We start from the raw sequence: 13,557 nt of genomic DNA, 5'->3' as shown, positions 1-13,557 counted from the left end.
ATAAGTCGTGCTGTTGACCGGAGAGCCGTGTGACATCGAAGTAGCAGTGCCAGATCAGATACTGTGTGACGCGTTATACGTTGTACGGTTTTGGCGACCTTTGAATGATTGTCACTCACCAGTGAAGTGCCGAAATCCCCACGTGACTGGGGTGAAGAACGAAGGCAGTTTCGGTGGAATAGAGACGGCCTCACGACCCTCGGGGCGACAAGTCAACGAAGAGGGCAGCTTTGCATTCAGTTGGCTCAGCCTCGCCTGTGATCAGCCGGGAACGCCTCGGAACTTCTGCGGTCATAGAAAGTCTACCAAGTCGAGGAACTTTGAAATGCTGTACATCGTCATTATTTAGAAAACTTCGGCAATGTCTTCATTCGCGACCTGACGTCATGCGGGATAAACACTGCTAAAGCAGCTGGGCGTAACGTCGTTCTTGAGTTTCTGTGCAAAGTCTGCTGATCCGCGAAGCTTAGGGAAGCATCCAAGCTACATCATTCCTGCAGAAATGAGTCCCCTACTTGGCATCGTCTTTCAGCTGGGTATGGTGATTGTATGGTAGCTGACGAAGTAGCTGAGAAGGTAGTAGCTTCTCGTTATGGTGTGGTGATTGTTTGGTAGTTGACAGAAGGCTGTAGATAAAATGGCGCATGCTGTACGTAGCATGCTGTACTTTCGCAAAAATCTCGACATAACCATTGCAGTTTTTCTCATTTTTGAAGCTGGATAGTACTTTGCATGATACAATGTTCTTGTCATTTTGGAATTAATGTCATACTCATGGTTAATGGACATGCGAGCTCTCTGCTAATGGATTTCGGATAACAACAAAACACCATTAATTAATGTTGTGTTAATTTCGAAGTGACATGAAATACAAACAAGGCCCGCGATGGCTCTGACGAACTGAGCTCCGCCTCCGCTATCGCGTTTGGGCCGCCCGATTAAAAATGCAGTACACTGTAAAAAATATTGACTAGCCCCTCGTCAAATGATTCTCAACGCTAAATGTCGGGGGTACAGACTAGTTTTGCATCCTACTTTTGACACACGCTGCGAGCCCCTGGCTTGTTTTGTGTTCGTCAGATGACAGTTACCAGGTGTCGGTTAGTTTTTACCACGTCCCAAAAATAGCTGGAGCGTTTCTGCCTTGTTTTGGAAGCAGGTCCTCGTTAATGCTGTGTATGATAACAAAGTACCTAGTAACAATAATAACGAAAAACAATGTCAAAACGAGGGCGGCTTGTTTAGTGACGATGTTCAAAAGAAGCATCGTCTTGTTCCTACTTAACGAATGAAGCTCAAACTAGGTCAAAACTAGGGGCCCAACTAGGCCCTAATCAACCCATAGTCAGATGACCAGCAGATCCTACGCCGCCCAATCCAGTCATCGAATTTGCCAGCGAATTCGTTTGAAGACCATCATATTATTAAATATCGGTGGTCTTCAAACGAAATCCCTTACCAGTTTGATGAAGAATTCATCCGGCCCATTCCAAAAACGCTCAAAATAAAATGAAAGTGTATTTCTGAAATAATGTGCTTTCTTGCAATGCACCTTTCGTATATCAAGCGAACCTTTCACTTCCAGCGCCCGTTTACAGTTATCAATCGAATCAGAAGCATGCACATACCTATCGATAGATCTGAACCTAAGAACACAGAAGACATTTTGTAGAGTACCTGTCTGAGCCTATATGCAGTGGAGCCCGTGAGCCGCCCAACCGCAGCTGCCTCATGAACTTGATGATAGGTCTGAACCTCAGATTGGCCAGAGCTTGGCCGTCAATAACCAGCTTATTTATATCCACAGTTGTAGTGACTTAGGGTTTAGAATTTGCCAAACCTAAGTTTTGATTACCAAGAGAAGTTTTGTACTTCTTGCACTTGCCTTTTCTTCATAACTTTGGCGGAAATCGTCGTAGTGAAACTTCAGTGTTCCGTTAGCTGTCGGTTCTTGAGAGAGTTGGCCAGGCCGGACACCGGGGGCGGCTCCACAACTTTCGAAAAATTAAACCTAATTCCTATTGCACTGCATGGAGAGCAATTCATTTAAAATCGCTCTTGTCCCCCCCCCCTCGACAACTTTGCAAACGTCTCTGCGCGACTTGGTTGAGAATAATGGCTTATGGCAAGTTATTGAATCAGAACGTCGATCACTGCAGGTCATATATCGGCAAGCAATTCTTCATAACTAGACACTGCACAAATGGAAACGATACAGGTTTGCCCAGTGATAAACACTCGCACTTCACAGACTCGCGCACCCCGACCGAACGCGGCACGGCACAGCGCAACTGGCACCGGGAAGCCGGGAACGCATTAAGTGAAGGATTCACAGGTGCGCAACTTTCTTGCGAACAACAAAAACCTACCGCAAACGATTAAAAAAAAGTTTTAGGGCAATCGGAAATACAAATGTATTGACTTATAGAAATAAAATTGTCATTCACCTTCCAAATAACCCAACAATTTATTTGCCGTAAAAAGTGTCTGGAAATGGAAAGTTGCAAACATGATTCAGCAAGTAGGGAAACGCAGCAGCTACCTGGCGAATAATCTCAGGCTGGTTTAGTGACGAGTGCATTGCTACGGCTTGTTCCTCACCCTTTACAGATTACTATGACAAAACTACCCCTAGTATTTTGATCATCCTGAAGCTGGCTTTCACCTAATAATTTGATGAGGGTCTTCCTCGTTTCGGATTGAGGCGAAAACAAACGTCAAACAACCTTGATAGTTAATTCAGCACTTCAAAACAAAGGTACACCTAGGGCTAGGGTATCATTACAATACCGGATCATAACGATCTGGATAGTTCTCAGCCTATAAGCTAACTAAGCGGTAACTATGTAGTCAAGTGGTAGATACCGGAAGCATTGGCAACCTGGTGACTGTTTCAAGACCCTTGTTTTGACACATAGCTCGTCAATATTTTTTACAGTGTAGGTACCAACATGACGTGCGCTGTTCCATTTCCGAGTTCCCCTTACCTGGAGAGAATCGATCTCTTAAACCCAATTTCAGACACAGCGAAAGGTCGGCAGGTGTATGCTTATCTCCCTAGCACCCTTCCTGGTTGATGACATCCCCTTGGCTCTCCCGGCTGGGATCAGCCCTGATCACCGGTTTATGTGACTGACGACCATTAGCGTGCTGGCAGTACCATTAACGGCTACCAATGTCATCAATGGCGCCAGTAACTGTCGATAAGAGGGGTCAGGCCGTCCGGTAGCGGTCTGCCAATGGCCCACGGACGTTCGAGAATTGAGAGCGGTATCAGGTGAACGAGTTAACCTTTACGTAGAATGTCTACCGATGGACCCATCTTGGTGGAATGCAGATGTTCTTCGGTGTTCTCCCAAGTTGTTTGGACGACGATGCATCCAAGGCATGCGGTGTTTACTGTTTGTGCTACTGAGGGTCACCTATAAAATAAATGTTGATGTCTTGTCCCCTCATTTGTCTGCCTGAATCCGTCCTTGTTGAATGTTGAAGTTATCGCTGCATTACTCCAGTTCACCAAATACACAATTTGGTCGAATGTTAAGTTTGGAGTGCTAAAAAATATGCATTATTTTGGCAAGGGCTAAGTTTTGACAAACCTGACCAACTATTTGTATGCGGAAGCCACATGACTCTGGCAAATGCCATGATAAATGGAATGGCAAATGTGTCGCCACCGGGCTTCGCGTCGCTGCCCAAGTAGTGACTTGACCTGCCAAGTGGTGTGGCACTCGGCACTCCCAGACCTCCGGCGCCGATCCGCGATTATTATCTCCCGATGTTTCTTGTTCTTAGTCACCAAAATATACTGAACTGAACTGAACTGAACCTCGTTCTCGTCGCCCTGCGGTCCGTTCAGATTCCCTGGACATGACGCGGCCATGTTCGTGCTCCCCAGCGCGATGCCGCCGCTATCATCGGCCTCCCGACATGTCGATGACGGCTTCGCTCATCGCCTCCGACAGGGGTGGTGACGCAGCGGTCCCTGTCGACAGGGGTGGTGACACCCCGGGTGTCGGAGGGGATGCTGTCCTGTCGGCAGCGGGGTGGTATAGCGTACCCCACAGGATGTACGTACACCGATGTTGGCGGTGTTAACGACAGTGAGGGGCGCCGCCCTGGTGACAGAAGGCGGTTAATTAGACCGTCGACGGAAAGTGTGAGGTGTCACTCCCTGGTGGGTGCATTTTTAGTGTCGGCTTTAATCACGCTTATGATATCCATCTTGCTGGTGGCGGTTGAGTTGAAACCGTGGAATGTTGAAATCGCGTGTTTACGAGCCTGCTATTCGTAAAAGTGACTGGGTGTTACTCTTATAAGCTTGCCCAGTATATCCCTCTCGTAGCTTGCTCAGAGTTTCTCGCTGTTACCTGACCTTTTCTCCTCTCATTTCAGCTGCACTTGCCCAGGAGGAGCAAGTCAAACTGGAAATCCTGCCATCGCAGGCCAAGATTCGTCGCGACCTCGGCAAGCAGGGATTCTTCACATGTCGGGCCGCAGCCGGCTTCGAGGATCTCATCGATGACATCATCTGGCTCAACCCGGAGAACATTGAAGTGCCGGCCGAGTCGCGGGAAAGGTAATAGTCTATCTCGTAACTGCCTTTCACTTTTCTCGCTACGCCACTGGCCTCACTTTTTTATTCTTTGTTTTCGTTACCTGTTTGAATTCAGACACTAGCGCCCTGGTTGGCCACAAAGAATTGTGTCCGCACCGCTGTCCGCCATGCGGCTGCGCGTTTTGCTAATTTTCCCTAAGTTGCTCTCAGCCTCGCTAAGCCATGAGTTGCTATCCTGTGCGTGGCACTGGCGGTCTGCCCCGCGCCGCTCAGACTTCGCCAACAATAACTGACGTCTGCCCTCTTTTTTCTTTCTCCTCCTGTCGTGTCCCCGTGCAGTACCGACCAGCCGACGCCCAGGTAATTTTGTCACACCGCTACCGCCTCTGTACGTGTGTAGCTCGCCGCTGTGTGTGCAGCGCTCGATGGCATGAATCAAGGAATGAGGTGAACCAACTGCTGACTTCGCTATCCAAAGAGAAACTTTTTGTACCATGATCGAAAGATTTCAGGCATCAGCTGTCTTAGAACCCCACATATAAATGTCTGTTCTTGCTTATTTTTACTTGAAAACGAATTTTCATTTCATTTATTTTATCCAGGAATTGTGATTTAAATTCAATATTCGCCAGTCTGTGAAATCCTTGCCACCATTTGAAAACTGCAACCATTGCAAAGAAAAGAAGGATACAATCGTAGCCTTTCTTTCTTCACACGTCAGCAGCTGGATCACCTCTGTCCCAGCTTGGCGGCTTGCGTTGCTGGCTTTGCTCCAGGACTGGCTATATGCCTCAGTGATGTGTATGGTCGTCTGGTATCTTGTTTAGCCTGCTCGTCGCTGCAGAAAAGCTTGCTCCGGACCGAAGTGTGAATAGTGTCGGAGATATCGTGGTCGACCCAGGGTCGACGCCAGGTGGCTGCCTCTGACCTTTTGAACAACATTGGTTACTGGTGGCCTAAGGTCAGGGGCCTGCTTCCGTCAAGAAGCTTTCCTTCCTGGCCTCAGGCGTTTATTTTGACTGCAGTTGACCACAGCCAAAATAACCGGCAAGGCCTGGGACAAGGCCGGTTTGTAAGCAGACTTGCTGTTGAGCATGCACTCTAAGTAGATTATGTAAGTGGTGTAGATAGTGATCTGATGCATCGATGATAATGTTCTCTGACAATGTCGTATCTTTATATTACGCCGCTAAGGTAGATGGTTTCGCTTATTATTTCAATTATGTGCAAGGGCTTATGAACTTTTCAAGGTACCACCGGTCATTTGCGTGCTCTTTGCTAATGCGTCCCTTCGTTACTTTGTTTAAGATAAAAGACGTATTTGAATTATGCACCGAATTACATGCCGACTACTGGGCCCGCATAAGAGAACAACGACTCGGCATCTACAGTGGCTAAATATTCTCTTTTTTATCTAAACCAAGTTTGCTCTATGTCGATTTTGTATCGCTTCATTTCAAGTTCAGTGAAAACCAGCACTTAATTTGAACACATATCTGAAGGTACTTACACGCACTTCTATCTAGAATGAAGCTATAAAACATTTACGTCTTTTACATACATGTGATAGGCAACATGCAGTTTTCTGTTAGACACAATGCTATTGAAACGTTACACTTTGTGTAATTGAACACATATCCATGCAGCAGAACCATGCCGATTACTTGGGCCACCAGCTCGCCTTCGATTCATAAATCAGCTGTTCGTGGGTGGCAAGTCTGAGGCATTTCATGATTTTGTGTATTGTTTTATTCCGTTTATGTATAATCAAATGAAAAAAGGAGCAATGATGTCTCGTAGCTTTGGATTTACAAATAGACAATCTGAACAGATGTACGTTTTGCGAAGTTTAATTGCTCTTTTTTGTCGTCATGTTTGGTTTCACGCAGGCGTCGTCGTCTGACATACGATGTTGGCTGGTTTGTGCGGCACAAGTGACGCCACTGTATACATATACGACGCGGCCAGTCACCATCACACCAGAGGAGGTGGTGTGGAAATATGTAGAGTTGACAGTTGACACCGATGAGGGCCAGACAACCACTACGCTAACCTTTTTTCTGGCCTACGCTTGTTTGTCCCCATTGCTTGACTTTTAGGTGATTTTTTGTAAAGACATTATATAATATATGTTAAAAATCTTCTTTGACATTTATGGGAACATGTTACGGGAAGATTATTTGATAAATTTCGCAAAATATTCCAATTTTCATGTAAGGTAGTAGCCAGTAGGTATCATCGAAAACGTCATCATTCCACGAGAATTCACAGCAGCTGCAGCGCCTCTGGGCCGCACTCAGCTTGGTCGGGCACAGGTCGCCTGTGTCCGGCTTACCACTCTGCTCCGCTGCCTGGTGCGAGGGCGGAGCCACGCTGATGGTTGCAGGGGTCAGCTGTCTGCCTGACCGCGGGGTCGCGGGGTCGTGACTCCAGCGGCGGCGGCGGCGGGGCCGCAGGTGTCGGGCGTCTCCGTGCAGGCCTCTCCGTGTTGTACATATTTGTGTTTATGTTTGTGTTTGTTTGTCGTATGTAGAGTGGTGATGGTTTGTCAAATGGTGGGAGGTGATGGCTTATCTTTGCTGGTTATTGTCCGGTTCTCGTTTTGTGGATATTCTGCGTCATGTTCTGTGATCTGCCTTGTATTACAATGGATGGATGCGACACATGTGGATATTGTGGTGTTGTTTTTGCTGTGATAATTATTTACGGCGATATAAAAAAGACCAATACGTGAACTTGAATAGGTGCTGCTGTACTTAGCTGTAGGGCCATCTGGCTCCCGTTACTGACCTACATATCAATGCATCCCATCTGTAATGCCCGACCAATGCATCCCATCTGTAGCGTAAGGCCCGACGTTCAGCCGAGCGCCCGTTGACCTCAGTGATTCATCGCGCACAGAATGATGGATTGTGACAGCATGCACTCGTCCAGTACCAATGTTTGCGTTGGTCCAATATGAATCGGACTGGCTTTCGCTGATTGCCAATTAGATTGCTTTGATTTGATGCATTTTGATGTGATGTTAGCCGGCATCGAGTCCTGGGAATGCATCCTGAGGGTCGTTTGTAGAGCTCAGACATTTTGGTTCGGTGTATATCGAAATTCGTTTGATGCAATTCTACAGAGACGTAGTTGATGTTGTTTGTACAATTTGTCGTCGTAGGTTGTTTCTTTAATAATTTCATGTATGTACTTTGCCAGTGCATAAGCTTTATCTGATATGGTTTGTTGTCCGATTGACAATTTAGGAATCACTGAATAATTTTCATAGCCTTTGCTATCTAGGTCCTATACTTTATTCAAAAATATATGTAACTAGTTGGCGTCATAAATTATGAAACAATATTAATAATTCAGCTGCAGCTCTTCTGGCCTCCTCATCTGCTGCATTTTTGCTTTATTTTATGTTTCGGATTAGTTATGTTGCCGTATCCGCTTCCATGGTTCTATATTCGCAGCTAGCAGATATGTTCAATAATAAAAAAGTAGCTGCTCTATCTAGAAAGTATTCAATTTGTAAACATAAGTATTTAGTGCTAAATGCCATCTTGATTTAAATTGGGCAGCCTTCTCTTTCGAATAAGTTCATCAACATGCACTTTTTTCCATTTGTATCCTGCATTCAGTGGATGTTTGACCTGGTTCAATCTATTGAACGGTCCTTTGACCTCTGACCTTATGAACGTATGTCAATAGACCTCTCTGACCCCGTGACCTGCGTCATTCAACGTGCTTCGTTTAAGTCCTTCTACATCGGGCTATTCATCATTGCTGTCCTCAGTGACATGGTGACCTGCACCAGTTGAACTGTGACCTGGTGACATGTTCCAAGTGACTGAATTAGCCTGCGATGGTTGACCTGTGTGACCCGCATTGACCTTTGTCGGCTGACCTCTGTGACCTGCACTAACCTGTGTCGGCTGACCTCTGTAACCTGCACTGACCTGTGTGTGTGGCGCTCCGACAGAATATACACGGGCCAGTTTGTGCCAAGCAACGGCCGCGAGCTGTTCATATCGCCGATACAGGAGCAGGACTCGGGCATTTACACGTGCAAGGCGCGCTACGCCACCAACCAGGAGGTCACTAAGGCCTTCGAGCTCGTCGTCTACAGTGAGTACCGATACCTGATCGAAGAGATGTGGCTAAACGTGTTTCAGAGGTGGGGCCATACTGTGGTGTTGTTTGAGACACTTTGTTGTAAAACTTTTGCAAATCCACCTGTTTTGAACTGTAAAGAATTCAGAAAGCATGCGCTGACATTTGTGCAGTGCAACCAAATGCAGCTTACATACCCACGATGACGGCCACCCTTTTACCATACAATATGGGGACGAGCACCCCACCCATAAACATCGATGGTATGCCTCCTCAGCACAAATAAAAAATCCACTGGCATCTCGCCAGTAGCGGCGGAAAACCTTCAATTAAGGGGGGGGGGCACTGCCGACTTTTGGTCCCATTCTTTCCATAAAACGCCCATAGGGCTAATGCTAGAATCGCAAAATCAAGGGGGCACGGTGCCCCGGTGCCCCCCCCCCCCCCCGTTCCGCCGCCTATGCATCTCGCACTGGCCATTGATCATGTCTGTCTTGCTAACATGCTGTCCTTGTCACGGACGCTGCCTCTTGGTGTTAGCCATGGCTGTTCCGTAGTGTTCGGCGCTATTTGATGCCGTCTAAAGGCGGTAGCATATATCCGGTTTTGCCAAAATGGTGTGGTTACTTGCTCAGTACTCGGTTTGGGCTCACACTTAGCTGGGTTTGTGGTGCTCATTGGGATTCCATACAGTGGCAACTGTGACGGTGAACTTGGCAGGCTGTGAGCCGTGTCGGTTGTGGTTTGTGAACCCCATTCGTCTGGGAGCATAGGCTGGTCGGGCTTGGTACACCAGACATCGTGGTTTATCGCTTCTCGCCTCTTTTATCGCACCTTTGGCCTTCTTCGGTCATGACCTTGCGATGGTGGCGAGTCTGGCCACATGCAAATCCTAAAGTGGCCGTCTTAGCATTTTACTCTGCAATGCATGGATCATTGCATTTCTTTTGACGGCATTGAAGAAATGCAATGATCCGTCATTCTTGACCAATAGTTGTTCTGTTAATTTCACTGTGCTCTCATGAGCGGCAGTGAAAGACGAAGGTCACGTGATATGTGCGGCAAGATGGCCACGGCGATAAAACGAGAACCACGTGACCGTTTAGCCAGTCTTGACCCTCACGCTTCAAGCGTCAAATTAATAGTACGAGGAAATCAGGGAGCAAAAGCTTCGATTGGTGTGGGAAGAAACGGGTCAATAACCGTCAGCCCGGTGCACTGTTTGCTAAACCATAAATTTGCAGTTTCAGTAATCGGTCGTCACGCTTCCAACGTTTATCTACTTCGCTGGGAAGCTCGTGACCGCCATGTGGACTGCTCGGCGGACGTGATAGTTATTTGCTGCTGCAGATAATGAAACCAGCAGGAGATTTCACACAGATAACGAACTGGTTACTTTCGATTTCGGTTTCTGCCGCCGTTTGTCCTAATCTCCCATTGAACAAGGTTTTGTCCCAGCTCATCATTGTTGTGGCTAGCCCGAGAGCCGGGCAACCGCAGCCCGGATTCTACAGCCGTGTTTAGGGGGAACTGAGCACCAGTTTTCCGATGCCTGCGCCAGCAGTTGCTGTGTATAACGAGTCAGTGCTGCGCTGCCGCCATCGTGCAAACGAGTTATAAATCCCGTCTGCACTTTGGCTGTGGTCCGCCTGAATCATTTGTTGACGGCAGTCGCAGGGGAGTGCAGTTGATAGGAAGATAGGGTGGGTGCGACGCTGACCGCGGCGATGCTAGACTAAAATGGCTGGTGGGGGCTGGCTGAATGTGTGACAAAAGCGATGAAAAGCATGATGCCTTGAAAAGTCAACACTGCAGAACAGTAGTTTGAGCGAAGACCGATGATAGAGGAAGGTGGTTGCTGGGACTTCAGGGGAAAAGCAGGAGCTTTGGTGGGTTCAGCCAAGGAGATGGCATGAAGGAGGCTCGGACGAAGAAGACAACGTTTTGACTGGGACGAGAAGAGAAGGTGAGAAATTCGCAGTAGTTAGTTGAGCTCCGGCTAAGGTTGTGGTGACGTTACAGTCGCTTGTCTAACCCCTGGCTGCCCTGACCGGTTCCCTATACAGAGACCGTCACGCCGCAGCACACATGTATCAAAGCCGCAGCCTGCAGCTGCCAGGTTACGACCAAGGGGCGCGGGTTACGAGCCTTGGACAGCATGACGGCGCGTCCGCCAGGGTCGCTCATTGAGCTGGGAACCAACGCCATCTGCATATTTACCACAGCAGTAACGGACACTGCGCCGGTTCTCTCTCTCTCTCTCTCTCTCTCTCTCTCTCTCTCTCTCTCTCTCTCTCTCTCTCTCTCTCTCTCTCTCTCTCTCTCTCTCTCTCTCTCTCTCTCTCTCTCTCTCTCTCGTCTTTCACTTTCGCTCTATCATTTTCGCTCTCGCTCTCGCCTTCTCCGTCTTCGTCCCTCTCCTTCTTCTTCAGAATCTCTCCATTTCTCCCCTTCTCTCTTTACATCCATCTCGCTATCCACTTTATTGTCTTTCCTCCCTCTTTCTCCATATTGCTCCTATCTTTTTCGCCATGGTCGACCCTTTGCTGCCGCTCTAAGTCTACTCAGACTGCCGCTCTAAGTCTACTCAGTGGTCACCGGAGTCGACGAATGGTCTGTGGGGTCGGAGTTGTTCATTTCCTCTGGACGGGCTCGCATCGACCGTCCGTTTCTCTTCCAATGAATTATAGCTTCGTCCTGTCGCTACGCTACATTTTCCGTTGCGAAACGACGCGCAATTCTAAACAGCTGTCTGCTGGCTGGAAGGGTTACGATGTCGCGGTCGTAAATAGACGAACGCTGACACACGCATTGGGTGGCCTGGTGGTTGTTCCACTAGCTGTTGCGCTCGAGCACTAGTGGATATTCCGATGAGTGAGATCATGCGTGCGATATGGGTGCGGATGACAGACAAGACAATCACTGCGTGGGAGCTGTGCGTGACAGAGTCGCTGACAGACCGACAGAAACATGACAGGCGTGAGATGAACTCACCGTGGGGGCTCGGCATTTGGAGCTGTCGACCTCAGCAGTCGACATCTCAGTGAGGCTGTCGACATGCCGAGCTCTGGATGAACACCATGTGCTAGGCAAATATGCATGCGTAGTGCGCGCAATTGATCTTGTAACTGTCAGGAACATGGCCGCTACGTATGGATTTCAGACCACCACCTGAATGAGAATGCTGTTCCTACCGAATACGGGCTTGTGGAAATTCGCTACGTGTGGGGCATTGCTAAATGTTAGAAACTTTGACTCTGCTATCCAATGGATGCCGGCGTTTCTCGTGGCAATTCCATTTGGCACGCTTGTCATACAGCGGGTGTGGTGACCCGTAACAGCTGTCAGCTAATAAGTAATATTTCGATGAGCGATGGAATGCCGAGGTCCTAACGGTCGAGTTGTGATGGTTCATTATACGCTTCCTAAGGCTCTATTACCGTGCTAGGTCTTTGGATTCCTGCGGCTGCCTCTGTCAGAATTTGGTTAGCTTATGGACGATTAATTTTCTCTTAGAATGGAAAGCAGTGATGTGGTATCGCTTTGAAGAGGATAACGTCGAGCAGGGATGAGACTTGTATGTACTTAGTGGTACAAAACGTTTGTCCTTTACTGCTTTGGCTCTGGTTTTGGTTCTTGATATCCTAAAATGCTGCAAGCATGGTCCCGAGTAAGTTTTTGCAACGATGCTTAGCATATTCTTTAAGTTTCTCAGTGCTTGTGCGAGGATCATATTAATTTTTTTAATATGATTCATTTTTTAGCTTTGTATTCTGATGAAGAGCTGTGCTCGAAATTATTAATAAACAAGTGTTTTGATCTAACTTTTTTTTTCAAACTACGAGGGTAAGGTCATTAATCAAGATGCTTAGCATAATTCAATCTCCTCATTGGCCGCACGTATGATCATGTTGTTTCATCCTTACAATGTCTCTGAGAAAATCGAGTCATTGGAATGTTTTTAAAATTATGTTAGATCGCTCATTGGTTGTTATTATTAGTTTTTTTTTTGTCCGGCTATTTTCGATGCTCACCGCCAAGTACCTCTTTATGATTGGGAAATTTGATGGCTACTGCAATGTGCTCCTGCATTTATTTATTTATTAATTTCACATCGAAAGGCACGTTCACTGAACGCAGCGGCGGCCGAATCGCCCGAGCTTTCACTGTTAGTGTGGCAGGTATTGCTCACGTAATTCTAATCCAATGCCCGACCCGGCCCTTGAGGCACTTCACCAGCTCTGGCCAAATGATCCTATGACGTCATAAAGTGCTGTGATAAGCCAGCCAATTATAGAGAGCGCCCGGAGGCTGCGAACCGTTAGCCACCGATGCGGTGGATGCTTGCGCCATCTAGGAGGACTGCCAAATGAGGGAGGCTAGGGTCAAAATCAGATAAATAATAATATGAATTATGATATCGTAAGTGCCTTGCAAGTTTGATTATGCATTAGGTATTCATGGAACAGCTTGGTTTTCAATGTCGAATAAGAGGTAGGAACATGTCGTAGGAAAAATATCGGCAAAACCATAAGAACCATAACTACCATCGGAAGGCATATATATATTATTGTATCGTTATATAGGTTTTATATATTGCGGGTTTTCATTCAGGTTTGAGGTCCTCATATTTGTCCAGTGAAAACGCACAGACCTGAAGAGCAATTATGAATAATGCAACCGGCTCTCAGCACACATCATGTCTTCTGATGCGCCGAACTAAGAAAAGGCATCATAATTCTGGAATAATAAAAATATTATACCGGTGCGGTTACTTTTGAAGTTCAAGATGTTTGTGACACCGGCATACCTTTCAGCTGTAAATTTAGTACGGTAGGTATATACAATTGTCAATTACCCGGCTACTGGCTGGGTCGTTTGGCGGGGAACTACGGATG

General features: G+C 47.1%; 1 protein-coding gene across 7 annotated transcripts in view; it reads left to right on the top strand.

The window, feature by feature from the left end:
• Positions 1-13,557, top strand: part of LOC122363691 (fasciclin-2-like) — a 97,025-nt gene that overhangs the window by 48,808 nt on the left and 34,660 nt on the right. For 5 of the 7 annotated variants that reach the window (XM_043333213.1, XM_043333209.1, XM_043333214.1 and 2 more), the window contains exons 3-4: positions 4,396-4,579; positions 8,529-8,674. In XM_043333213.1, the coding sequence (XP_043189148.1) occupies positions 4,396-4,579; positions 8,529-8,674 (330 nt within the window). Of the gene's footprint in view, positions 1-4,395; positions 4,580-4,897; positions 4,919-8,528; positions 8,675-13,557 lie in introns of all 7 variants that reach the window. The other 2 variants (XM_043333208.1, XM_043333212.1) reach the window with 1 other exon arrangement.

The sequence above is a fragment of the Amphibalanus amphitrite genome, unplaced genomic scaffold (genome assembly GCF_019059575.1).
Source record: "Amphibalanus amphitrite isolate SeventyFive unplaced genomic scaffold, NRLGWU_Aamphi_draft 000635F_arrow, whole genome shotgun sequence".
In the NCBI taxonomy this organism is placed as follows: Eukaryota; Metazoa; Arthropoda; class Thecostraca; order Balanomorpha; family Balanidae; genus Amphibalanus; species Amphibalanus amphitrite.
Note: the sequence above shows the minus strand (reverse complement) of the source record. Positions and strands in the feature narration are given on the sequence as shown.